This window comes from Mobula birostris, chromosome 14, assembly GCF_030028105.1.
Source record: "Mobula birostris isolate sMobBir1 chromosome 14, sMobBir1.hap1, whole genome shotgun sequence".
Classification (NCBI taxonomy): Eukaryota; Metazoa; Chordata; class Chondrichthyes; order Myliobatiformes; family Myliobatidae; genus Mobula; species Mobula birostris.
The window spans coordinates 92,954,383-92,982,120 of record NC_092383.1 but is presented as its reverse complement, the minus strand read 5'-3'; the positions used below and the strand labels follow the sequence as shown (position 1 = coordinate 92,982,120).

Here is a 27,738-nt window from a genome sequence, read left to right as displayed (position 1 = left end):
TCACGATCTATCTTGTTATGACTTTGTACCTTATTATCTACATGCACTGCACTTTTTCTGTAGCTATAACACTTTATTCTGCATTCTGCTAATGTACTGTTGTAATGAATTAATCTGTATGAACAGTATGTATTCAAGCCTCTCACTGCTCTTTGGTACATGTGATAATAATAAACCTATTTATTATTCAGTGTTTCAGCAAGTTCTCAATGAATGAACGAGAAATAGTTACTACCATGTTAAAACATGTGTAAAATGTGATGCACAATTTGTGTATTAAAATGCTGCACACTCTATTTCATAGGGTGAGCTAATAGCAAATATTTTAAAGAATCTGTTGCTATAATTAATGTCTTCTAAGTGGTAGTTATTAAGTATGTGGAAAATGAATGGAAATTTATATCAAAGGTAATGGAATTAAATTAATCTGTAGGAAAATGAAATCCAAATCAAATGAAATCAATAGTTCTATATCTACTTAAGAAGCTGTAATATTTCTGTTTCAGTTTACAGTATACTGTATCTATAAAATCTTTTAATGCTAACGAAACAATGTTGCCTCTAAATTCAATGGCATAATGTTATTTTTCTCAGCATTTAAAGCAACCATTGATTTCTTTTTCTCTCTCCTGTTAGGTAGAAATAACCATTTAAAGCTCCTTTTACAGTCTCTGGAAACTTGACGGTTCTTCCAGGCACCTTTAACTCCCTAACTTTGTTCCCCATTTTACAATTCTTCTGGAGTTATGTAGGGAGCCTGGTCTTTCCAGGATAATGTCAGAAAGGGGTAACTGTTGGGTTGCCCTTCATCCTTGCTGCCCTTGACTCCTTCCTCCTCTGGGGAGGGTAACAGGCAACAAATAGTGCCTTTGCTGACAATATCAATAATAGCTGCAGTCTGAAAATAACATTAGAAACCCATACGTTCTAAACATGCACATATTGTTTCTCCAAATGCTGACCATAGATAGCTAACTCACAAAAGGATGACCAACCGTCTTTAACAAAACAGGACTTCTCATACTGTATATCCAGCTAATGTGTTTGGTAGCATAGACCAAACATATAATTGTTGCATTAACTTACCCTGTCACTTAATTTATTGGAGCAAAGAACAATTAACAAATATTTAAGCTGCGACAGAATTTAAATTTAGATGATGTCTTTTGTTCAATATTTTTACAGATATATTCTTAAAACATACTAACCAAACAGTCCAAACATTGTTCCAATGTTTTGATGCACTGAGCCTTTGCCGCTTTTTGCTTGATCCAGATGAGATTACTGTGGCACCACTGGAACCTTAAAGTGTTTCCATATAACCCTAGAACATAAGCACTGATCTGATTTCACTGACAGGAATAAATTATACACAGTTTATATATATTGACCCCCAAACCCATTAGAATTACTTGCCAGCATTCAGCTTAACGAAAAATGGTTTTATAATCCACAATATCTAAGTTTGTGACAGGAACATGAACGCATTATCCACCAAGGATACTGGAATATAAGATAGCTTTTGCTTTTAAATCATAGATCAAACTACTTTAGAGTAAAGCCTGTCATATAGTCAATTTCTCTGATAGGTAACAAATTTAATAATTATTTCCAAACAACTGGTAATTTCTTCCTTAAACTTTAGCACCCTCATTTGCCACACTAAACTGTTCTTATATTGGAATGTAATTTCCATCACTTTCAAAAAAAAACCCAGAGATATAGTCCCCTACTCAGTTCACAAAAGTGATCAAACTTCCAGAAATAGTTACCTTCCTTTTTCAACTTCTTTCTGACTTTGGCCTGTACACTACTCAAATGAAGATCAAGGAACAACATCTCATTTTCTGTCAGGCAATAGTGTTTGCCAAAGAGTTAAAAACAACAATTCCTGAACAGAATGGTTTCAGTCTGAACAAACATTTATACCTTACCACATATAAGGATGCTTAATGGTCCGCTAAGTTCTCTAAAAATTGATAATAACTTAATTTGATGTCAAAAGCTCACACATTTCACAAAACAATATTTTTAAGATGATCAAAAGGACTGAGAAAGATAGGCTAGTGGATGTTGTCCACATGTACTTCAGTAAGATCTTGCATTGTAGGCTGGTCTGGAAGATTAAAGTGCATGGGATCCAGGGTGAGAAAGTAAATTGGATATAAATTTGCCTTTATGATGGTAGAGGGTTCTTTTCAGACTTGAGACTTTAACCAGTGGTATATCACAGGATTAGTACTGGGTCCTTTATTGTTTGTCATACATATTGATGGTTTGACAAGAGAATATCAGTTTACAGATTTCACCAAATCTGGTGGTATGTTGGACGGTGAAGTTTACAAGGTATAAATCAACTGGGGAATGGAAGAGAATTGTAAATGAAACTTAACTTAAGACAAATAATTATAAGTTAGACTCTTGACTTCATGATCCACTTCATATGTATTTCTTTTTACATGACTGTTTTTATGCTTGCTATTTTGAATGTGCTGTACATGTTCTGTACCTTGGCCTCAGAGGAACACTGTTTCATTCGAATGTATTCATGCATGGTTGAATGATAGTTAAACTTGAATTTGATTTGATTATGACCTTAACATCCTATTGTCTAACTGCACTGCACTTTCCCTTTAGCTATTATACTTTATTCTGTATTCTGTTGTTTTACTTTGTTCTACTTCAATGTGTTATGTAATGAATTAATCTAACTGAACAGTGTGCAAGATAAGATTTTCACTGTACATGTGACAATAATGAATCAACAGCAATTGTGAAATGATGCAATTACAAATTCTAACCAGGCCTGCACATACAGTAAACGGCTGGACCCTGAGAAGCTTTGTTGAATAGACTTAAAGTTATTAGTCCATAGTTCCCTGAAGTATTGACAAAAGTAGACAGTGATGAAAGCATATGTTATGCTTGCCTTTGTTGGCTGAGACATTGAATATGGGAGTTGTGATGCCACATTACAGTTGAACAAATTATTGGTTAGGCTAGAGAGCAGAAAAGGGGAGGGGAGGAGGATTGAGTTTTAATGAGACGTCGAAAAGGCTAGTTGTTTTCTTTGCAATGGAGGATAAGAGGTGACCTTAATTAATAAATTAATTGTTGTTACATTTATCCAGTTATGTTGTATGGCTCAGAATGTTGGACAATATCTAGTAATGTGAGGAAATGAATTGAAGCAGCAAAATGTGGTTTTTGAGGAGGATGCAAAGAATATCATGGATGAAATGAATATCTGATGAGGATGCCATGAACAGAGCAAACACGAAAAGAGAAATAATGTATGAGATTGTGAAAAGGCAACGTAACTTCATTGGACATGTGATTAGGAAAGAGGAGTTAGAATGCACTGTAATTATGGGAAAGATTGAAGGGAAGAAAGCAAGAGGAAGACAAAGACAAATGATGATGGAGACAGCAGCCAGAGAACTGGAAATAAATACCAATGAATTGATCCACTTGACCGAAAACAGGAGTGTGTGGGCCATGGCAGTCAAAGCTCAAACTGGACATGGCACCTGATGATGATTGTCACATGCAACAAGACTCTGCATGAGATCCAGATAGATAATTTCATAAATAAGTACATTGAGGTCGTAGAAAAGGAAAAAAATACAAGTGTTACAGTCATAAAGAAGGTTCAGTGCAGGTGGATAAATATCATCCAAGGGACATGATGAGTTAGACTGAGAGACTAAAAATTAATATTTATAAGTCTATTCAAGACTTAAAGGTGGTTTATAAAATCACAAGAGGCACAAGTAAAATGAATGGTCACAGTCTCATTTCCAGGATAGGGGTAACTAGACTAGAAGTCAAACTTATGAGAATGGAAGGGTTTAAAGAGGACCTGAGGAGTAATTTTTCCCCGACACAGAGCGGTATGTATATGGAATGAACTGCTTTGGAAATAGTTGAGTGGTATCTTTGAATTGCTGTTCAAACTCCTTTTGTGGAACTGAAACAGCTGAGCCAGTGTCCAATTCTATTTTAATTAATTTGCCACTCAATCCTGGTCACTCCTCTTTTGCCTTGATGAGGCCACTCTAAGGGTGGAGGAGCAACACCTCATATTCTCTCTAGGCAGCCTCCAACCTGAAGGCATGAATATTGATTTTTCCTTCCTGTAATTTTTTCCTGCCCCTTCCCTCTTCTTCTATCGCCCACTCTGGCCTCTTACCTATTTTTCTCATCTGCCTATCACCTCCTCCTGGTGTCCCTCTCCTTCCCTTCCTCCCATGGTCCATTCTCCTCTCTGATCAGATTTCTTCATCTCCAGCCCTTTACCTTTCCTACCCATCTGACTTCACCTATCACCTTCTAGGTCGTCCTCCTTCACCTTCCCCCACCTCTTTATAACGGCATCTTCCCCCCTCCTTTCCAGTCCTGAAGAAGGGTCTTAGCCCAAAAAGCCAACAGATTGTTCATTTCCATAGATGCAGCCTGACCTGCCAAGTTCCTCCGGCGTTTTGTGTGCGTTACTGTCACCAATACCAGGACATGCACAGCAAGTTCTCATGATGAGAAGGCTTGAAAGAGTGAGATAGATTGGTTGGTGGAGCTGTGTCATAATAATCTCACATCAAAGCTAGCAAGGCTAAGTAATTGATTGTGGACTTTGGGAAGGAGAAGTGGGTCAGCAGTGGAAAGGGTGAGCAGCTTCAAGTTCCTGGGCATCGGCATCTCAGAGGATCTATCCTAATCCCAACAATCATAAAGAAGGCACACCAGCAGCTATATGTCATTAGGAGTTTGAGGAGATTATTTTTTTTTTTGTAATTTATTTTTTTATTGAAGCTCATCATCAAACAAAACTTTCCATAAGATGTATTTCAGATGCTGTACATATATAGTCATATTTGTCACAAATCACCACATAATATTTATCTGAGGTATACACTTATAGAAAGGAGAGGAAAGAAAGAACAATCGAAAGAAGAAAACTATGTACAGAGTAGGGAGTGATTTTTTTTTACAATATATTCATTGACTTGTGAGAATAAAATCAGGCCTATGAGGTGTTATGTAGTTAAACCACTTTTCACAGTATGAATCAAATTGTTCCAACTTATGATTAACAGACGCTGTTATCTTCTCCATTTTGTAAATGTCCATTGTAATTTCCATCCATGCGTTTAAAGTTGGGCTCTCCTGTGATAACCATTTCCTGGTAAGGGTCTTTTTACCAGCCACCAGTGGTATATTCATTAAATATTTATCTCTTTTCAAACATTTTTGAGGTATATACCCAAAATATATGGCCTTACTTTCTAAGGGTGTTCCACATTTAAAGATGTCTTGTAGGGCATTTTGTATCCCACTCCAATAGTCTTTGATAACGGGGCATTCCCAGAAAATATGATAATGGTTTGCATTTTGATTCGGAGATTATGTTTCTATAGAAGTACAGTGGAGAGCATTCTGACTGGTTGTAACACAGCCTGTTATGGAGGCTCCAATGCATAGGATTGCAAGAGGCTGCAGAGGCTGTAGAAGGCTGCAGAGGCTGTAGAAGGTTGCAGACCCAGCCTGCTCCATCATGCATACAACCTTCCCTACCATCAAGGTCAATTTCAAAGATGGTGCCTCAAGAATGCCCTCTTCTTGTATTGGCCATTGCAGAGGAGATACAGGAACCTGAAGACGCATACTCAACAACTGAAGTATGGCTTCTTTTCTTCCGCCAAGAGAATTTTGAAGGTTCCATGAAACTGTGAACATTGCCCAGTTATTCCCTTTTTCCCATTACTTACTTATTTTGTAAGTTATAGTAATTTATGCCTTTGCACTGTATCACTGCTGCAAAACAACAAATCTCTCATCACTCAGTACCAAGTAATGTCTTAGGCACCCTAGCTATATATACTGTCTGTGCCTAAGGCTTTTGCACAGTACTGTAGTAATTTTATGTTTTGCAGTGTTCTGCTGACGCAAAAAAACATCATAACATATATGAGCGATGATAAACCTGATTCTGATATGGGTGTCTATTGTGGACTGACAGTGGGAGGGGGTAGGCAGAGGGGTATCATGGTTGGGAAAAGGGGAAGAGAGATGGGAGGGAGTGGGAAGCACCAGAGAGGCATTCTGTAATGATCAATAAACTAATTGTTTGGAATCAAGTGACCTAGCCTGGTGTCTCAGGGCTGGGTGTGTCTGCACCTGCACCATACCCTGCCCCTGGCGCTCCTTCTCTGCCATCTGTTCACATCAGGTTTACAAACTTGCTCTTCGCTCCATGTTAACATATTATGTCTAAGACTTTTGCATAGTATTGTATGCCAGTGATAATAATTCTGATTCTTCATAAACACAAGATATTCTACAGATGCTAGGAATCTTGAGCAACGCACACAAAATGCTGGAGGAACTCAGCAGGGCAGGCAGAATCTGTGGAAGGGAGTAAACAGTCAATGTTTCAGGAAAAGGGTCTTGGGCTGAAACATCAATTGTTTATTCCTTCCATAGATGCAGTTCAATTTGCAGATTTTTGCATTGTACCTAGACTGCCATCGGCGAGTCTGAGGGTTGATACCGAAGGTTAAACCCTGAAGGTCGAAGACCAAAGTTGCAAATCTGGATGTTGAGGCCCAAAGGCTAAAGCCTGATGTTTGCGAGTCCATTAGAGAAGTTGGAGGCCTGATATCTGCGAATCCATGAGTCCACTGGAGATTTGAAGCTCATTGGTGAACTGCCGTGGGGTTGGAGGCCTGTGTGCATGGGTGGGAGGGAGGATAAGGGGATTGTTTTCCTGTTTTTCCCTCTTTACCCCTCCCTTTACCTTTTTATTCTGGCATCTTCCCCCTTCCTTCTGTGTCCTGAAGAAAGGTCTCAGCCCCAAGTGTCAACTCTATATTAATTTCCATAGATGCTGCCTGACTGGCTGAGTTCCTCCAGCATTTTGTGTGTATTGCTTTGTTTTGCTGTTGTTCTGCTGAACATGGTGGGCATGCTATGCCGGTGGCGGAACAGACAATGCATTTCACTGTATGTTTTCAAAATTAATGTCTATCACTGGCATATGTTGTGAAATTTGTTGACTTTTGTGTCAGCAGTGCAACACAATACATAACAGAGAAAAAGAAACTGTGAAATATGGTAATTATAATATATATTCAATAATTAAATTAACTGGCCAGTGGTGTAGTGGCATCTGCGTCAGACTTCATGGCGAGTGGTCCTGGGTTCGAATCCAGCTAGCTTCTTGCACTTATAGCTGTATCGAAGTCAGATCCTCGGAGATATTGACATGCAGGAACTTGAAATCTTTTCACCTCTGATCCCTCAATGAGGACTGGTGTGTGTGTTTTCCCTCGTCTTACCCTTTCAGAAGTCCACAATCAGTACTTTGGTCTTACTGACGTTGAGTGTAAGATTGTTGCTGCGATACCACTCCACCAGCTGAGATACCTTGTTCCTGCAGTACACCCTCTCGTCACCGTCTTAAAATTCTGTCAACAATGGTTCTATCGTCAGCAAATTTATAGGTGGCACTTGAGCTGTGCCTAGCTATGCATACATGGGTATAGGGAGTGGTCTAAGCACGCTTCCCTGAGGTGCGCCAGTGTTGATTGTCTGAGAGATGGATGTTTGATGTACATATGGATAAATAAATCTGAATCTGAACCTCGCAGCACACGACAATAAACTCTACTTGTTAAATGATATAAGGGGCTGGATGTGTTATTTTCACGTGGTAATTAGACAGTGAAATCTATGAACTTTAACAATTCCTTCCAGGATGCTGGGCGCTTGTTATTTACTATTCGCCGTTCCCCACTTGCAGTACCACCGGCCGCCACAGAGGGCGCAGACTAGTGAGAGCGCCAGCCACCCGGCTACGGCCCGCTTGGCACCATGGGTTGTTTTAAAATGGCGGTCCACTCGAACATGGCGGTGCATGGGCTGCTGCAGGCCGGAGCGGCCGGGGCTGGCGGCTCCGAGCAAGTACCAGGGGGTGGGGTAAGTACCTAGGGATAGGGGGCTCCCCGGGTACCAGGGGCCGGGGTGCAAAACTGGAGATCAGCGTTTCCGGGCTGCTCCTGGAGGCGGGGATAAAACCGGGGGAAGGGGGCCACAACGGGTCTCGAACAGGGATGGGGATGCAACTGGGGTGGTGGTGGTGGAGGGGAGGGGCGGTCGCCTTTGGCTCCGAGCAGGTAACGGGGGGCGGGGATAACCGCCGGGGGCGGGGTCACGAACCGAGGTTGGTGGTAAAATCGCGATTGGGCTTCGACGGATGTATCGGGGGCGGGTGAATAACCCGGAGGTCGGGTGGGGGTGGGGATCCTCGTAGGGTGGGCGTGGTGGCATAACTGGGGGATGGGGGTATATTCGGTGGGGGGGGGGACGTAACCACAACTGGGTGATAGGGTTTCGGGGGGGCGGTACAACCGGGGCTCGGAGTTGGTATTTGAGGACCAAAACCTCAGGGTTAGAGGTCAGCTGCTCGGAGTAGGTGTGGGAGTGGAGTCGGGTGGTCCAGCCGCGGGGATTCGGAGTATATACGGGAGGGGGAGGAACAATCCGTATCAGGTGTTGGGTGGGGAAGATCTGTTTCCAAACTACATGATGCTGTAGGACAGGTGGTGTGGTGGGAGGGGTTTGTTGATACACAGACTGAGATTTCTCTCATGAAGCATACCCACTGTTTTTTGTAAACAATATCACACATAGTCCTCTCTTGATGAGCCTTAATTTTAGGAGGACTAGAAAACAAAAGCAAGAACGTAAGGCATTGGAGTATTGTGCAAACACGAGGAAATCTGCAGATGCTGGAAATTCAAGCAACACACATAAACATTGCTGGTGAACGCAGCAGGCCAGGCAGCATCTATAGGAAGAGGTACAGTGGACATTTCGGGCCGAGACCCTTCGTTAGGACTAACTGAAAGAAGAGATAGTAAGAGATTTGAAGTCCTGACGAAGGGTCTCGGCCTGAAACGTCAACTGTACCTCTTCCTATAGATGCTGCCTGGCCTGCTGCGTTCACCAGCAATTTTTATTGGAGTATTGTGAGCAGTTTTAGTCTCCTTATCTAAGATGGGATGTGCTGGCATTGGAGAGGGTCCGGAAGGTTCACCAGAATGATCCAAGGAATGAAAGGGTTAACATATGAGGAACATTCAATGGCTCCGGGCCTGTACTCACTGGAGTTTAGAAGAGTGAAGGGGGGGGGGGGGGGGCCTCATTGAAATCTAATAAATATTGAAAGGTCTGGATAAAGTGGATGTGGATAGGATGTTTCCTATAGTGGGGGTGTCTTGGACCAGAGGGCGTAGCCTCTAAATGGAGGGATGTTCATTTAGAACAGCGATAAGGAGGAATTTATTTACCTAGAGAGTGGTGAATCTATGGAATTCATTGCCGCAGATGGCTGTGGAGGCCAAATTATTGGGTATATATAAAGCGGAGGTTGATAGGTTCTTGATTAAAATGGGTGTCAAAGGTTATGGGGAGAAGGCTGGAGAATGGGGTGGAGAGGGATAGTAAATCAGCCATGATGGTGCAGACTCGATGACCAAATGGCCTAATTCTGCTGCTGTTGTCCTGTGGTCTAATCTGATCAACAACCAACGCAGACCATATTCTACTAAGCAATCCTCCATTGAGTGGGTTTAGGGTTCTCCTCGCTAAGTGTTCCCGCTCTGTAGTGCTGCATCTGCCACTTTAAATTGTAAATAAGCAGTAATTCCACTGAGATATGAAAGTTACGTTTGGGAGCTCTGCAGTGTAATTCCAAAATAGAAACAAAATGCTTGGAAGTACAAACAGGGCAGGTGTCATTGGGAAAACAGAGCTCAAGTTTCAGAACTGCTCTTTTCCAATGAAAACATCTCAAAATTAGAAGCAACACACATAAAAGTTGCTGGTGAACGCAGCAGGCCGGGCAGCATCTCTAGGAACAGGTACAGTCGATGTTTCGGGCTGAGACCCTTTGTCAGGACTAACTGAAAGAAGAGCTAGTAAGAGATTTGAAAGTGGGAGGGGGAGGGGGAAGGGGAGATCTGAAATGATAGGAGAAGACAGGAGGGGGAGGGATGGAGCCAAGAGCTGGACAGGTGATTGGCAAAAGGGATATGAGAGGATCATGGGACAGGAGGCCTAGGGAGAAAGAAAAGGGGGAGGAGGGAAGCCCAGAGGATGGGCAAGGGGTATAGTGAGAGGGACAGAGGGAGAAAAAGGAGAGAGAGAAAAAGAATGTGTGTGTATATAAATAAATATCGGATGGGGTACGAGGGGGAGGTGGGGCATCAGTGGAAGTTTGAGAAGTCAATGTTCATGCCATCAGGTTGGAGGCTACCCAGACGGAATATAAGGTGTTGTTCCTCCAACCTGAGTGTGGCTTCATCTTTACAGTAGAGGAGGCCGTGGATAGTCATATCAGAATGGGAATGAGACGTAGAATTAAAATGTGTGGCCACTGGGAGATCCTGAAAATTAGAAAACTATTTCTGAGATTAGCTGGCAGTCAAACAGTTAGAGATGATAGATAGCGGAGAGATTTTAATCCATACTTAATTGTAAAGTCAAAGACTTGTACAACACAGTAACCAGTGTTTTGGCCCAACTCGCCACACTGATCTAAGTGCCTAGTCTAGTTAGTCTCACCTGCTTGTGCTTGGTTTATACCTGTCTAAATTTTGCTTATCCATGTAGCTGTCCAAATGGTTAGTGCAAACACTTCACAGACTCAGTGATCACTGATGGTGGTTCGATTCCCACTGGGGTCTGTAAGGAGTTTGTGTGTTCGCCCCATGGGTTTCCACCGGAGACGAAGGTTTAGTAAATTGTAGGAATGCTCTGTTGGCATGGAAGCATGGCGACATTCAGATGCTACCCCCAACACAGTCCTTGCCGACTTGATTTGACGCAAGCAACGCATTTCACTGTATGTTTTGATGTACATGTGACAAGTAAAGCTAACCTCTAATTGTACCCATCTCTGCCACTTGCTTTGGCAACTTGTTCCACTTACCCACAGCCCGCTGTGTGGAAAAACCTGCCCCTCGAAGTCCCTTATGCCGTGTAGTTTAAGGGCCTACACAGGTCGATAAGATGGTTAAGAAGACTTATGGAATACTTGCTTTTATTAGTTGAGGCATTGAATTCAAAAGTCAGGAGGTAATGTTCCAACTTTATAAAACTGGTCAGGCCACATCTGGAATATTCCTTATAGGTCTGGTTGCCTCACTATAGGAAGGATGTTGAGGCTTTGGAGAGGGTGCAGGGGTTTACCAGGGTACCGTCTGTTTTAGAGGGAATGTGTTAACACAAGAGGCTGGACAAACTTGAGTGGTTTTCTCTGGAGCGATGGAGGCAGAGGAGAGACTTGATAGAGGTTTACGAGATTGAGAGGCATAGATGGAGTAGACAGGGAGTATCTTTTTCCCAGGGTAGAAATGTCTAGTTCCAGAGGGCATGCATTACAGATGAGATGGGGTGGTTTCAGAGGGGATGTGAGGGCTAAGTTTTTTACTCACAGAGTGGTGGATGCTTGGAATGTGCTACCTGGTATGGTGGTAGAGGCAAATACATTAGAGGCTTTTAAGAGACGTTTGGATAGACACTTGGATGTAAGGAAGATGGAGGGATATGGATATTGTGTCGGTAGGAGAGATTTGTGTTTGTGTGTTTTGATTTGCTTTTTATCTGGTTCGGCACAATGTTGTGAGCCAAATGGCCTATTTCTCTGTTGTACTCTTCGTTGTTCTATGTCTTTAGCCATCAATTAATATAATTGATATTGAAATAATCACATATTGTGTTGGTCATCCAATCATAGAGAAGTCCAAAGTTCAATGTAAATCTATGATCTGAGTACATACATGTCACCACTTACAACCATGAGATTCATTTTCTTGCAGGCATTCTCAAAAAAATCCATAATAGAATGATAGCCATAATAGAATCAGTGAAAGACAGCACTGACTGGGCATTCAACCATTGTTCAAAAGACAACAAACTGCAAATACGGAGGCTCCTGTACCACCTTCCTGATGGTGGCAGCAAGAAGAGAGCATGACCTGTGTGGCTGGCGTCCCTGATGATGGATGATGCTTTCCTGTGACAACAATTGTAATGTTCTTATTGGCGGGGAGGGCTTTACCCATGATGGATACTTTTGTATGATTTTCTTTTTAAGGGCATTGGTGTTTCCGTACCAGGCTGGGATACACTCTCCACCACACGTCTATAGAAGTTTGTCAAAGTTTTAGATATCATACCAGTTCTTCGCTCAAGCTCCTAAGGAGATTTGAAGGACTGCTGTAATCTGGAGCAAGATTATAAACCTCTGGGTCGGCCAGGCTTTGGAAGCAGAGGGTTGGTCCATTGAGACTGAGAATGTAAAAGGGAGATAGCTGGTGTGAAGAGGTGAGGGGGAGGGTGACACAAGGGCTGACCTGATAGGTGGAACCTGGTGAGGACGATGGACAGATGGATTTGGGGAGACAAACTGATGCATGATGGGTATAGCTTCAAAGTGAGCATTGTTGACAAAGTTTGGTTAGGAGAATAAACCAGTCCGAGAGTCCAAGGTCCAAGAACTCTGGAGACTTGTCCTGGGGTTAGAGACCTGTCTGTGTGATTGGGTGGGGGAAGAAAGGTCTTGTTTTGACCTTTTTTGTTGTGTTTGTCTTGTTCTGCTGAGTATTATGGGCATGCTTTGTTGGAGCTGGAACGTGTGGTGACACTTGTGGGCTGCCCCCGGTACATCCTTGCATTGTATTGGTTGTTTACGCAAGTGACACATTTTTGTTGTTAACAAGAATGGTTTTTAATGGAAACGGCATGTATGTTTCGATGTACAGTGGTGCTAGAAATTTTGTGAGCCCTGTAGAATTTTCTCTATTTCTGCATAAATATGACCTAAAGTATTATCAGATCTTCATGTAAGTCCTAAAACTAGATAAAGAGAACCCAATTAAATAAATAACACAAAAACATACTTGTTTATTAATCAATGACAATTAGATGTATTGATGTATGTCTATTTAATATTTATGACATAGAACATAATACAGCACAGGGACAGGCCATTCAGCCTACAGTGTGGTGCTAAACCAGCTAAAAAGCAAATCAAAAACATCCAAACGCCAATCCCCCACCTACACCATGTCCTTATCCCTCCATCCTTATTATAACCATGTGCCTATCCAAACGTCTCTTGAAAGCCTCTAACGTATTTTCCTCTACCATCATACCAGGGGGTGCATTCCAGGCATCCATGATGCTCAGAGTAAAAAAACTTGCCCCTCATATTCCCCTTGAACCTACCCCATCTCACCTTCATCGCATGAGATTTCAACCCTGGGAAACCAGACGCTCTCTATTCACTCTACCTATGCCTGACATAATCTTATAAACCTCTATCTGATTTCCCCTCAGCCTCCGATGCTCTAGAGAAAACAACCCAAGTTTATCCAGCCTCTTGTGATAGCACATGCCCTCTAAACCAGGCAGCACCCTGGTGAACCTCTTCTGCACCCTCTCCTAAGCCTCAACATCGTTCCAATAGTGGGGAGAGCAGAACTGTACGCGGTGGGAAATAGTGAATGCCCTGCATATTATAGCATATTCCAATATTGCATGTATTTGTTGGAAAAAATATGTGAACCTCCAGGGTAATGCCTTCTACAAAAGCTATTTGGAGTCAGGTGTTCCAATTAATGAGACAATTTTGGAGCTGTGGGTTGTAAAGGTTCCCTGTCCTATAAAAAAGACACACAAAGTCAGGTTACTGACAGAACCTGCTGTTCGCAAGAAAGATCTGTTTATGTGCACCATGCCTCTATTGAAACAACTTTCAGAAGACCTTAGAAGAAGGATTATAAAGATGCAGGAAGCTGGAAGAAGCTACAAAAGCATTTCTAAAGTCCTGAGTCTTCAGTCCACAGAAAGAGAAATTGTTTACAAATGGAGGAAACTCAGTACTGTTGTTACACTCTGTAGGAGTGGGCAGCCTGCAAAGATCACACCAAGAGCACTGTAGTGTTCTCGTGCAGTGTGTTGAAACTCTGACTAAACCCCAAGTTAAACCGGAGCCAATGAAGACAGAGTTGTAGTAAGGTTAACCATTTGCTGTTCACTCTTCCACATTAACATCGTATGGTGAAAACTGTTGATAAACAAATACAAACATATACAGAGTCTGTTTCATTCTGGAGACCACGCGCGCTCTCTTCTTTTAGCGAGTGTCTCCAGCCGCCCCGAGTAGCAGGCGGGGGGGGGGGGGGGTCGTGTCAAACTGCCGCCGGGCCCAAGCCGACCCTGCGTTTGAATAGTTGAAAAGCCAGGACGCGTGCCGCCCCAACCGCCACTTCCTTAACAGAAACCGTGTTAATATTTTTACTTCAAATGCATTCTTACGAATTTACGGCGTTACTTCTATAATGTTTCTTTGTGGGTAGAAACGGAGCTCTTCACGATCACGCTGCACGCATGGCACCCACCTTCACACTTTCCCGAACCAAGACGCGGTGAAACCGGACGTGATGTCATCGCATGCCATGATATACCATAGACATTGAACTTACCTTTGTTAAACTGTAACATAGTCATCAACCTTTAACTTTAACTAGAAAATAGTCACAAACAAATCATTTAAAACATAGACCCAACAAAGTCAAATAAATGCCTTTAAGGGCAACACAAGCGCAATGTGCAAAGCTGGAGGAGATGAGAAAGAACCCAAGGGTAACTGCAAAAGACCTGCAGAAATCTCTAGAACTTGTTAAAGTCTCTGTTCATGTGTCCACTATAAGAAAAACACTGAACAAGAATGGTGTTCATGGAAGGAAATGCTGTTCTCCAAAAAAAATGCTCCACATCTTAAGTTTTCAAAAGGCCACCTGGATATTCTATAACACTTTTGGGACAATGTTCTGTGGAAAAATGAGACTGAAACATAGAAACATAGAAAACTTACAGCACAATACAGGCCCTTCGGCCCACAAAGCTGTGCCGAGCATGTGTGTACCTTAGAAATTACCTAGGTTACCAATAGCCGTCTATTTTTCTGAGCTCCATGTACCTATCCAGGAGTCTCTTAAAAGACCCTATCGTATCCGCCTCCACCACCGTCACCGTCCATTCCATGCACTCACCATTCTCTGCGTAAAAAAGAAAATTACCTCTGACATCTCCTCTGTACCTTCTAAAACTGTGCCCTCTCATGCTAGCCATCTTTTTGGCAGAAATACACATTCTTATGTTTGGAGGAAAAGGGGCACTGCACACCAACACCAACACCAAAACCTCATCACAACTGTGAAGCATGGTGTCTTGGGGCTGCTTTGCTGTTTCAGGGCCCGGACAGCTTGTAGTCATTGGGGCAATGAATTCAAAAGTGTATCAAGACATTTTACAGGAGAAAGTCGGTAGCAGATGGTCACCTGAAGCTTAATAGAAGTTGGATAATGCAACAAGACAATGATCCAAAAGACCAGAGTAAATCAACAACAGAATGGCTTAAAAAGAAGAAAATTTGTGTTTTGGAATGGCTAAGTCAAAGTCTTGACCTTAATCTTATAGAAATGTTGTGGAAAGGCACCCACCAACATCCCAGAGTTGAAGCAGTTTTCTCAGGTGGAATGACCTTAAGTTCCTACAAGCTGATGTGCAGGACTGATTAACAGTTATTGGAAATGTTTGGCTGAAGCTATTGCTGTACAGGGGTGAGAGGCATAACACCAGTTACTGAAAGCAAAGGTTCACATACTTTTCCCAACAAATGCATGTACAGTAATATTGGATTATTTTTCTCAATAAATGAGCAAGTATAATGTTTTGCGTTATTTATTTAATTGGGTTCTCTTTATCTAGTTTAGGACGCATGAAGATCTGATCACATTTTAGGTCATATTTATGCAGAAATAGAGACAATTCTACAGGGTTCACAATACCACTGTACCTGCGATAAGTGAATCTGAATCAAGCCACAGATGTTAATGTATTTGTAGAAATCCCCAGAGCTGAGAGAATATAAAGCAATGCTATGAAATTTAAAAAAAAAACATTCATCTGGAGATTCTGCAAATAAACTTTTTTTTAAGAAATGAGAGTCTGCTTATCCCATCCACCCCAATTGTGCTTTTAGATTAATACCACAATTTTTCTGTTGATTCACATAGTCCTGCAGGTTTAAATGTGGTGGGAGTTTCTCTCTGTATGACTCTTTCAAGTTCATGTTTATTGCTATCTGAGTGTACAAATATAAAACCAAACAAAACAGCATTCCTCTGGACCATGGACCACAATACCTATATCACACACAACACACAAAAAGAAAATATTACCACAAAATATCAAGCGATGATTTACAAATCTCCATTCTTTTTCTCTTTATCTTTCTACAGCTAAGTTAAATAGTTCCCTTAGATATTGAATTCTCTTTAAGGGAAATGAGTATTTAACTGTTTACACCATGATAACTAAGCCTCCCTTGGAAGACAGCAACCCCAGTTGGGGTAGTCTCTCCCTATAATTGTAATTTGGCCCTAAAATCAAATCTCTTCTGCACTCTGTTCAGTGGCATTGTACCTTTCCAGTAGCATTGTGATCAGAACTGCATCCCCATGAAGTACATGCTTTCTAAACCAGGCAGCATGCTGCTGAACCTCTCCAAAGCCTCAACGTCATTGCAATAGTGGGGAATATTAAATACCATGTCATATTTATCACTGATGACATCACTGGATGACACGGTGGAATGGAGCAGAGCTTTGTATAAAAACAGTGATGGTGTTGAAACAATGGGTGGCCCTTCTAAGATAGAACATTCCAAACATGGGCATGTTATTCAGTTGTTTGCTGAGAAAATGCGGTGTTCACCATTGTACCTTTTGTTCCCCACAGCCAGAAAATGAAAATCAGAACCAGATGGATCTCTATGATGATTTAATTGATGATATAATAGGCGTACCTTTAGACAATGGGTTCAACCCTAAAAAGGACAGTTGTAATCTACCAGAGTGCTCATCAAGTGATGCAATTGCTTCAACGACTGAAGCTCCAGCTACCACAACTCCATCCAAACCTTCCGTTCCGGGTAAGGTTGCTGTTCCACTTCTTGAGAGGAGTCTGCTGATTGGCAATCTGACATGGGTGAGTATGCTTATAGTGTGATATATCTATATCTTTCGCGTCGGTGATGGTGCAACTAATTTTTGGTCGTCCTGAACCTGGGTTCATCCGACACCTAAACCATGCACCTGTGTAGGTCAAAGCCAGCACGATGCCTCCTAAATTCGACCCTAACGAAGTTAAGATCGTGTACCTCAGATGTACGGGAGGTGAAGTTGGTGCAATTTCTGCTTTGGCTCCCAAGATTGGTCCATTGGGTCTGTCTCCCAAGAAAGTGGGTGATGACATTGCCAGGGCTACAGGTGACTGGAAAGGCCTTCGTATCACAATCCAGCTGACCATCCAGAACCGACAGGCACGGATTCAGGTTGTCCCATCATCTTCTGTCCTAATCATCAAAGCTCTGAAGGAACCACCCAGGGACAGAAAGAAGCAAAAGAATATTAAACACACTGGCAGCATCACCTTTGATGAGGTAGTTAATATTGCCCGGCAGATGAGCCATCATTCTCTAGCCGGAGACCTTTCAGGAACTGTGAAGGAAATCCTTGGAACTGCTCAGTCCATCGGTTGCAACATTGATGGCAAACATCCTCACAGTGCCATTGACGACATCAATGAAGGCAGAATTGAGTGTCCTACTGAATGAAGAGAAAGTGCCAGGTATCAGGATCCCAGCAAAGTAAAATAAAATCTTTTGAGATAAAAAAAATCTATACATGTGAGGTGAGGTATTATATAATGATGTAACATTAAACATCACACATCAAAGTTGCTGGTGAACACAGCAGGCCAGGCAGCATCTCTAGGAAGAGGTTCAGTCGACGTTTCGGGCCGGGTCCCTTCATCAGAAACTTTGATATGCGTTGCTTGAATTTCCAGCATCTGCAGAATTCCTCATGTTGACATTAAACATGCCTGGCACAGTGAACTGCTGATGTGATGTCAGTCTATCAGCTTATTGGCCAACTATGCTTAGTGAGGAAACTAGGTATGAATTATTATGGCTTGGTGATTACCTCAATGTAGTGCCGTCGATAGATAGAAGCTTAAGAATGGGCTACTCTGGAAACAATTTATAAATTGTTTTATTATTACATGTATCAAGGTACAGTGAAAAACTTTTCCACAAGATTCATGTAGATAATTTCATTACAACAGTGCATTGAGATAGTACAAGATATAACAATAACAGTGTGGAATACAGCATTGTAGTTGTAGAGAAAGTGCACTATAGACAGTAAGGTGCAAGGTCATAACACGGTCGGTTGTGCAGTGAAGAGTCCATTTTATTGTACAATGGGACAATTCAACAGTCTCAGAGCAGTGCAATAGATGCTGTTCTTGAGCTTTCAGGCTTTTGTATTTTTTGTCCAATGCAGGGGTGAGAAAAGAAAATGTCCAGGATGGGTGGGGGTCTTTGATTGCGCTTACTGTTTTACCAAGGTACCAAGAAGTGCTTACAGAGTCCATGGAGGGGAGGCTGGTTTCCATGATGTGCTGAGCTGTGTCCACAGCTCTCTGCACTGTCTTATCTATTAAAACATTTGGGAGACCAGAAACAGTTAAGAATTTAGGCCACATTAATATTTTCTTGGTAAGTTGGTGGCAGCAATGGACTGCACATAGTTGCTTTAATTGGGAGTAAAATTGTGATGATGTCAATTTGGTCGTTATTTGTAAGCTGTGTTTTAGCTCTTTTTTATGGTAGTGTGTTTGGGATGGGACTAACAGCAGCTGGAGTTGTAGTGTAAGGGAATAGGGCAGTCGCTGTGCTGTGTGGTCAGTGACGTTTTGATGGTCAGTGTGGTTTGTTGTGTACTGTTCAGCTAGGTCTTTAATATAAAGTAACAAACTACAACAAATTCAGGCTGGATCACGTTATTAGTGCACTTATTATTTTACTTGCAAGGGAAGTTGTATCTTCTAGCCAAGTATCATCTGGAAAATAGCTTTGACCTTATGTTTCAACCAAAGGACTTTTATAATTTTTTTCCACAACAGAAAACAATATTAGGGTTACTCCATCCAGTAACATTCCTCTGTTATCTTTATCCTTATCTGGTTCTCACATTTGTTCTTTAGAAGCTCTATCCTATTTCCTTCTGTTGTCAAAACATCCCACCCTCCCAGCCATAAAACAAATCTGTCAAAAAGCAGCTTCCTATCTTAAATTCACAGAGACTTGGTAAGCTTCCTATCTAAACCAGCAAAGCACCTTGGATTTTGTAGGTTCCACGTTGTTCACAGTAAGACTGTAAGACATAGGAACAGACTGCTCCGCCATTCCATCATGGCTGAACCCTGATCTCTCTCAACCCCTTATACCTGCTTTCTTGCCATGTCCTTTGGTGTCCTGACCGATCAGGAAACTACCAACTTCCACCTTAAGTATACATACTGACTTATCCTCCGCTATAATCTGTGGCAGAGCATTCCACAGTCACTACTCTGTGGCTAAAAAAGAATTCCTCCTTACCTCTGTTGCAAAGGGTCACTCTTCAATTTTGAGGCTGTGCCCTTTAGTTCTGGATTACCCCCACCATGGGAAACATCCTCTGCACATCCACCCTATCTAGTCCTTCCAATGTTCGGTAGGTTTCAATGAGATTCCCCCCTCAAGGATGCGAAAAGCTGCTCATATGTTAACCCCTTTATTTCTGGAATCATGCTTGTAAACCTCCTCTGGACTCTTTCCAATGACAGCACATCTCTGAGATAGGGGACCCAGAACTGTTGACAATACTCCGTGTGTCCTGACTAGTGTCTTATAAAGGCTCAGCATTATCTCCTTCCTTTTATATTCTAAAAGCATTTTACAAAAGTTACAAATTCATAAAGACTTCAGGGATACAGATCTAGTTCCACACTAGTGTACTGGTGTATTAGGATGCAGTAGAAAGCTTGTCTTGCATACTGTTACAGATCAAACCGTCACAAAGTGCATTGAGGTAGAACAGGATAAAACAATAACAATGCAGAATAAAGTGTAGAAGCTACAGAGAAAGTGCAAGATCATAACGAGGTAGATTGTGAGGTCAAGAGCCCACCTTATTGAACAAAAATACATTCAAGAGTTTGATAACAGCGGGATAGAAACTGTCCTTGAGCTTGGTGATACATGTCTGATGGGATGGGGGAGGAGTGAGAATGGAGAAGAAATGTGATTTAAGTGACTTTGACCTTGGAATGAATGTTGGTGCCAGACAGGGTGGTTTGAGTATCTCAGAAACTGCTGATCTCCTAGGATTTTCATGCTCAACAGTCTCTAAGAGTTTACAGAGAATGTGTGTGAAAAACAAAAGAAAACATCCCGTGAGTGGCAGTTCTGTGGGCGAAAATGCCTTGTTAATGAGAGAGGTTAGAGGAGAATGGCCAGACTGTTTCAGGCTGATGGGAAGGCAGCAATGCATTGCAGCAAACAATCATGTGGTGTGCAGAAAAGCATCTCTGAAAGCACATTTTGAGCCTTGAAGTGTCTGGGCCAGAGCAGCAGAAGAGCATGAACGTGCACTTTATTTGCCCTTCCAAAGTGTATAACACCTGTGCTGCATTCTTTCCGCCACCTCTTTTCCCATTCTCTTAACTTGTCCAAGTCCTACTGCAGAATCCATGCCTCTAGAACAATACATACCCCTCCACTATTCTTGGCATGGTCTTAGAGCTTGGCCACATAGCAGTCAGTTCCTTCACCGAAATTATTAACGTATAAAGTGAAAACTTGTCCCAACACTGACCCCTGCAGAACTGCAGTAGTCACCAGGGGTCTGAGAAGAGCCCCTTTATCCCTACTGTCTGCCTTTTGCCAATCTTCTGTCCTTATTAGACAGGGCTTGAGTATGAATGGAAGTTGAGGGCGAGAAAAGGGTGCACAGAAAACTACAGTGGATTCCGGTTAATTGGCACTCATCGAAACCAGTATATTTTGGTCCAATTAAGTGGCTGCTGTAATTAGCTGGTTTCATGGAAATAGTTAAAAGGTATAAAAAGACAAACTGCTGTTTAACTGAGTAACAAATTATGTATTTAAATGAAATACAGAACAACTTAAAACATTACAAAAGGTACTTATCAATATGATTGTTCTTGGCAAATTTTTCTACAAAAGTGGTTTGCCATTGCTGCCTTCTGGGCAGTGTCTTGACAAGACTGGTGACCCTAGACGTTATCAGTACTCTTCAGAGATTGTCTGCCTGGCACCAATGGTTGCATAACCGGGACTTGTGATTTGCATCAGCTGCTCATACAACCATCTTCCGTGGCTTCGTGTTACCCTGAACGGGGGCTAAGCAGGTGCTACACCTTGCCGAAGGATGACCTGCTGACTAGCAGAGGGAAGGAACACCTTCCACCTTTGGTAGAGAGTATCTCCACCTCGCCATCCAAACTGTGTATTGGTTTCTAATAGTTATTGATGGCAAATTCATTTGGTGTATATTGTTATATACTTTAGGTTGACTGTAAATGAGCAAAATCAGCACTGACTCTTAGTGCAGGTAATGGACTGCCTTCATACAATGCTTTTGGCGATTGTATTTTCATTATAGTGTTCAGAATGATTGTTGATACCTTCAAATTCTTGTAGTTCCTAACTTGTTGAAATAATGAAATCATTTCTTTTTCACTCCCGGTTCTGAATGGCCTTGCTGGTTATTTCTCTCTAACTGTCAGTGACAAAGATCATTGCTTTTTGAACACACAACACTGGTGCTATTTTAAAAGCTGTTTGCTCAAACACGGTATAGTGTCTAACGGCCACATAAGTGCTGCAACTGACACTAGTTAGAAACTGTTCGGCAACAGCCTTCTGTCCCTATTTATTTATTTAGCAATCAGTGCGGAGTAGGTCTCTTCGGGCCACGCTGCCCCAACAATCCCAGACCCTGATTAAGTCTAAACTAACCGGAGGACAATTAACCTACCCCTACATCTTTGCACTGTGGGAGGAAGCCAGGACATTTCGGAAAGTGTTGGTCTGGGATTTTCATGTACAACAGTCTCTAGATTACAGAGAATGGTGTGGAAAAACAAAAAAAAATCAAGTAAACAACAGTTCTGTGGGCAAAAATGCCTTGTTAATGAGAATCACCAGACTCATTCAAGCACCAGTAACTCAAATAACCATCCGTTTACGACAGTGGTGAGCAGAAGAGCAACTCTGAATGCACAACATGTCGAATCTTGAAGTGGACGGGCTACAGCAGTAGAAGACCATGAGCATACACTCAGTGGCCACTTTACTAGGTACAGGAGGTATCTGCTAAAGTGGTCACTGAGTGTAAATGGGATGGGCAGGAAAATAATTGAGCATGAGGTTTTTTCTTGTAAGGAGACAGTAACTGGTCATTTGATGTGTCTTTGTAAGAATGCTAGAAAAGGCATAGAGTGTTTTAAGTGCTTTGACATTTTTGGTATTTGTTTTGATCTTAAGTCTTTTATCGAACTGGATTTGAAATGCTAGCCTTAGTAATTTAGAAGAATTTTTGACATGTAGGTTAAGAATATTTGAGCATTAATTAACGTAATATTGAGCATGTGTAGTGAAGAATAAAAAGGTTTAGCAATGAAGACATTTGCTTTGTTCTGATCATGTTTGTATATTTTTTTAACAGTGGACATCTGCTGATGACTTAGTAAGTGCCAGTCGTTCTGCTGGAGTATTTAATGTTAATAACATCAGAATTTATGAAGTTCCAAAAGGTGGTCAATCAAAAGGGTAAGTGAGAAGTTATGTAAAAACTTCTGTGATAAATTTTGTATGTTTACTTTGAGATCGATTCCATTGCAGACAAATACTTAAATCAATAAGATCATCACTGTGTCACAATTATTGGCATACGTGAAACTGCAGACTCATTCCTTTAAGTGATAATTGTCATTGGGATGTTTCCAATCCACTTAATTCAACTACACCCTGGCCATCTCTCTTTCCCCTCTTCCAGTGGACAGAAGATATGAAAGCCTGAAAGCGCGTACCACCGAGGCTCCAAGACAGCTTCTATCCAGTACAATAAGATGGACACTTGACCTCATAATCGTTAAGATCTGGTGCCTTTTTGTTTCCCTACATTGGACTTTCGCTATAGCTGTTACACTTTATTCTGCACCTGTTATTTTACCTTGTCCTACTTCAATGCATAGTGGATTGATTTTGATTTTTCCCTTAGGAGATGAACACAAAAAATCACTATTCTCCAGCACTATCTTTCTTTAATCTGCACACATCGTCTTAGGAACAACTTCTTCCCCTCCACCATCAGATTTCTGAATGGTCCATGAACCTATGAACACTACTTCGCTTCTGTTCAGCTCTTTATTTCTCAAACCCTCTCACTTCATTTGTCTCTTGGATTACTTGTTTTATCTTCAGACCCCAGGTGTGCAAAGGGAAGCTCTGCTCTCCAAAGACCTTCCTTGCCTGGGCTATTTGCACTCTATTTGCAACCTATCCTTGCCTGCCCATTATGTTAACCCTTGCCTTACTGCAGTTTCCACACTGTTACCTAATTGGCTTCCAGCGCTGCAGTTACCTCTGGAGCTTTAGTGAATTCATAATTGACTCACAATTACTCCTCTGAAGGAGTTTGAAGGGAAGCAACAAAAAAAAAGGAAGACTAGATCTTAGGGAAGAGACCATAAGACAAAGGGGCAGAATTAGGCCAGTTGCCTGTCGGGTTTGCTCCTAGGTGAGAGTTCATAACGGGGCTGAATATGTATCTCTAAGTGGTGGGACCGAGAGGGAGCATGCAATGCTATTAAAAACTAGGGATGGAGAAACAGCAGATGGGGAATGAACAATAAAAATGAAACACGAGTAAGTCTGCAGATGCTAAATCCACAGCAATACACACAAAATGTTGGACGAACTCAGCAGGTCAGGCAGCATCTATGGAAGTGAATAAACAGTTGACGTTTCGGGGTGAGACCCTTCATCAGGACTGAGGAGGCAGGGGAAAAATGCCAAAATAAAAAGGTGGGGGGGGGAGGGGAAAGAGGCCAGCTGGAAGGTGATAGGTGAAGCCAGGAGGGTGGGAAAGGTCAAGAGCTGGAGAAGAAAGAATCTGTTCGGAGAGGAGAGTGGCTGATAGGAGAAAAAGAGGAGGAGGGAACCCGGGGGAGGTGGGAAGAAGTGGGATGGAGTGCGGAATGGGGGGGTGGGGGTGGGAGAGGAGATTTGTTTAGCGGAAAGAGAAATCTATATTCATGCCATCAGGTTGGAGGATACCCAAACGGAATATCACGTGTTGCTCCTCCACACTTAGGGTGGCCTCATCATCGCACAAGAATGAAAACTAAATTTCATATCCTCCTTGCATGAAACATGGGTCTGCTTATAAAATAGTGGTGTATTATTGTATTTGGATAGTAAAAGAAAAATAATCAATTGGTTTTTGTTTATAGATTTGCTAAAGTGGATCTGAGTTCTGATTGGGATAGTTACAGATTGTTGGAAATGATCCCAAAGAGAAAAATTCATGGGAAGATTCCTGATGTACGGCCCTTTACCACAGCAAATCGCCAGTATTTTGAAACGCAGTTCATACGTGGTAAGTTCAGAAATTACTTTTTAGTTATTTCGTGAGAATAGAGGATTTTATTCCATAATAATATTAGTCTTACTGTTGTATATACACTTAGATCTGCTGAATGCTGAGGATGCGTTCCTTTGGGGTGGAGCACTATGTAAATCAGCGTGATGCGAGGTCATTATAACATTGTGTAAATGGTCATGTGTTCCTGATTTTAAAAAAAAAGTCAAACCCAAGATATGTTATATTATTTTACGTATCCACAGTAATTCTTGGAGAACCAAACACACAAGTAGGCCTAACCTGTCCATCAGTGGAGCAGCAACACATCACAGCAACAGTGGAGGGAAGCGGGTGATGGTTAGATCCAAGAGGGGGGACCAGGCTGTGGGTCCTTCTCTAACTTTGGCTGCTTCTTCAAGTAGATGTCGAGATTTGACTGCCTTTTCTTAAGTTTCCTATCATAACGCAGTTCTCGGTAGCAAGGAATCACGTGGAGATCACCTCTCTTTGCCTTATTGCCTCGCTACCAGTCAGGGTCATTATCGATGAACTGGTCCATGATTTGTGTGATCGTGGTGATGCTAGTGCTGAGGAATTTTGTGAGGTTTCTTCCTGGTGTTTCCTCTACTCCATCTGTCTCCTTAGATTCACCCAGGGTGCATTGCTCTCCCAATTTGCAAAGCTCTTCATTATTAAAGCTCTTGCTGTCTACACTGGCCGCTTCACCAAAGGTGCGTATGCCATGGAGGTTACTGTGCTGTTTAAATCTATCAAACCAGCCTCTGCAGCTGTGAATGTTACCGACATACCTTCTTCTTGAATATGATTGAAGATGCTTCTTGCCTTTTCCATTATTATCTGCTGGCTTAGGGGCATGTTTTGTTGTCTTTGGTTTCCACCCATATATTTAGTTTCTTCTATTTTTTCAAGCAAATATCTCCTTGAACGAGTCAAATTCATTGATGATAACTTTAAGGTCGTCGTTTTATCTTGTCTTCATTTTTTTTTATTGTTTTAATCATCGGGGTAGCCACTTTCAAAGAGGCACCAATAGCAACCAGCTTCCAGACACTGTATCACTTGCAGTTTCACATCCATGCTAATGCTGTTCCTAGACATCTTGGATGTTCTACCCTCACTGAAAGTTGCAGGTCGTTTTCCAGACATCATGGGTGAAAAAAATGGAATAAATTGGCAAGGGAGCAAGAACGTTTACACACATGTGGAGAGGCAGAGTGTGAACTAATACGTGATTGGCTGTGAGTGGCGCAGAGTATATGTAAAGCACTCTCAATGGCTAATTAAATGTTTACTTTAATGGTGACTGCTCTTGAGAAGTTCTAAGTGTTCTTTAGAATGAATTTTTGTCATTTAAAATAATTTCAATAAAGAATAACTGCATTTAACGAATCAGCGCTATGTGGGGTAGTGTTATGCAGGGTTTCATTTGTGTGTGTGTGTGTGTGTATGTGAATAGTTAAGTGAGTAGAAGATGAACTGATCTCCAAAAGTCATAAAGTTAAAGATGAAACATTCTTTTCAATATTTTAAGCAAGATTGGTGTATTATTTTGCACAATTTTAGGGTGGGGAGAAAAAGGAAAGGAGCACGATGCAAAAGTTTGGGCACCCCAAGAGATTTGAGCTCTCAGATAACTTTTACCAAGGTCTCAGACCTTAATTAGCTTGTTAGGGCTATGGCTTGTTCACAGTCATCGTTAACAAAGGCCAGGTGATGCAAATTTCGAAGCTTTATAAGTATCCTGACTCCTCAAACCCTGTCCCAACAATCAGCAGCCGTGGGCTCCTCTAAGCAGCTGCCTAGCACTCTGAAAATTAAAATAAATGATACCCACGAAGCAGGAGAAGGCTATAAGAAGCGTTTTTAGGTAGCTGTTTCCTCAGTTCGTAATGTAATTAAGAAATGGCAGTTAACAGGATCGGTGGAGGTCAAGTTGAGGTCTGGAAGACCAAGAAAACTTCCCGGGAGAACTGCTCGTAGGATTGCTAGAAAGGCAAATCAAAACCCCCGTTTGACTGCAAAAGACCTTCAGGAAGATTTAGCAGACTCTGGAGTGGTGGTGCGCTGTTCTACAGTGCAGCGACACTTGCACAAATATGACCTTCATGCAAGAGTCATCAGAAGAAAACCTTTCCTTTGTCCTCACCACAAAATTCAGCGTCAGAAGTTTACAAAGGAACATCTAAACAAGCCTACAACAGGAATTCTGCAGATGCTGGAAATTCAAGCAACACACATCAAAGTTGCTGGTGAACGCAGCAGGCCAAGCAGCATCTGTAGGAAGAGGTGCAGTCGACGTTTCAGGCCGAGACCCTTCGTCCTGAAACGTCGACTGCACCTCTTCCTACAGATGCTGCTTGGCCTGCTGCGTTCACCAGCAACTTTGATGTGTGTTGTTATCTAAACAAGCCTAATGCATTTTGGAAACAAGTCCTGCGGACTGATGGAGTTAAAATAGAACTTTTTGGCCATAATGAGCAAAGGTATGTTTGAAGAAAAAGGGTGCGGAACTTCATGAAAAGAACCCCTCTCCAACTGTTAAGCACAGGGGTGGATCGATCATGCTTTGGGCTTGTGTTGCAGCCAGTGGCACGGGAAACTGGGGTAGGGGTGAAGTAAAGAGCTGGGAAGTCGATTGGTGAAAGAGATGAAGGGCTGGAGAAAACATCAACCCACTCATTCTCACAGCTACCTGGACTATACCTCTTTCCAACCTGTTACTGTAAAAATGCCAATCCTGTTCTCTGAATTCCTTTGTCTCCACCGCATCTGCTGTCAGGATGAGGCTTTTCATTCCAGAACGAAGGAGATGTCCTCCTCTTTCAAAGAAAGGGGCTTCCCTTCTTTCACTGTCAACGCTGCCCTCAACCGTATCTCTTTCATTTCACTTATGTTGCCCTCACCCCATCCTCCCGCCACCCCACCAAGGATAGGGTTCCTCTTGTCCTCACCTACCACCCCACCAGACTCTATGTCCAGCACACAACTCTCCATAAGTTCTAACATCTCCAACAAGATCTCGCCACCAAGAATATCTTAAACAAGAGGAAACCTGCAGATTTTCACCCTACTTACTGCTTTCCGCTCC

At 42.1% G+C, this 27,738-nt stretch overlaps 1 protein-coding gene and 1 pseudogene across 1 annotated transcript in view; both read left to right on the top strand.

Moving 5' to 3' along the window:
- The first annotated feature begins 7,856 nt into the window (after positions 1-7,856).
- The window catches only part of LOC140210107 (uncharacterized), a 40,208-nt gene continuing 20,326 nt past the window's right edge, over positions 7,857-27,738 (top strand). Inside the window, exons 1-4 of the mRNA XM_072278946.1 lie at positions 7,857-7,974; positions 16,870-17,118; positions 22,710-22,813; positions 24,499-24,644. Coding sequence (XP_072135047.1) covers positions 7,870-7,974; positions 16,870-17,118; positions 22,710-22,813; positions 24,499-24,644 — 604 coding nt within the window. The 5' untranslated portion in view covers positions 7,857-7,869. The remainder of the gene's footprint in view (positions 7,975-16,869; positions 17,119-22,709; positions 22,814-24,498; positions 24,645-27,738) is intronic.
- Positions 17,246-17,809, top strand: LOC140209555 (large ribosomal subunit protein uL11 pseudogene; annotated as a pseudogene).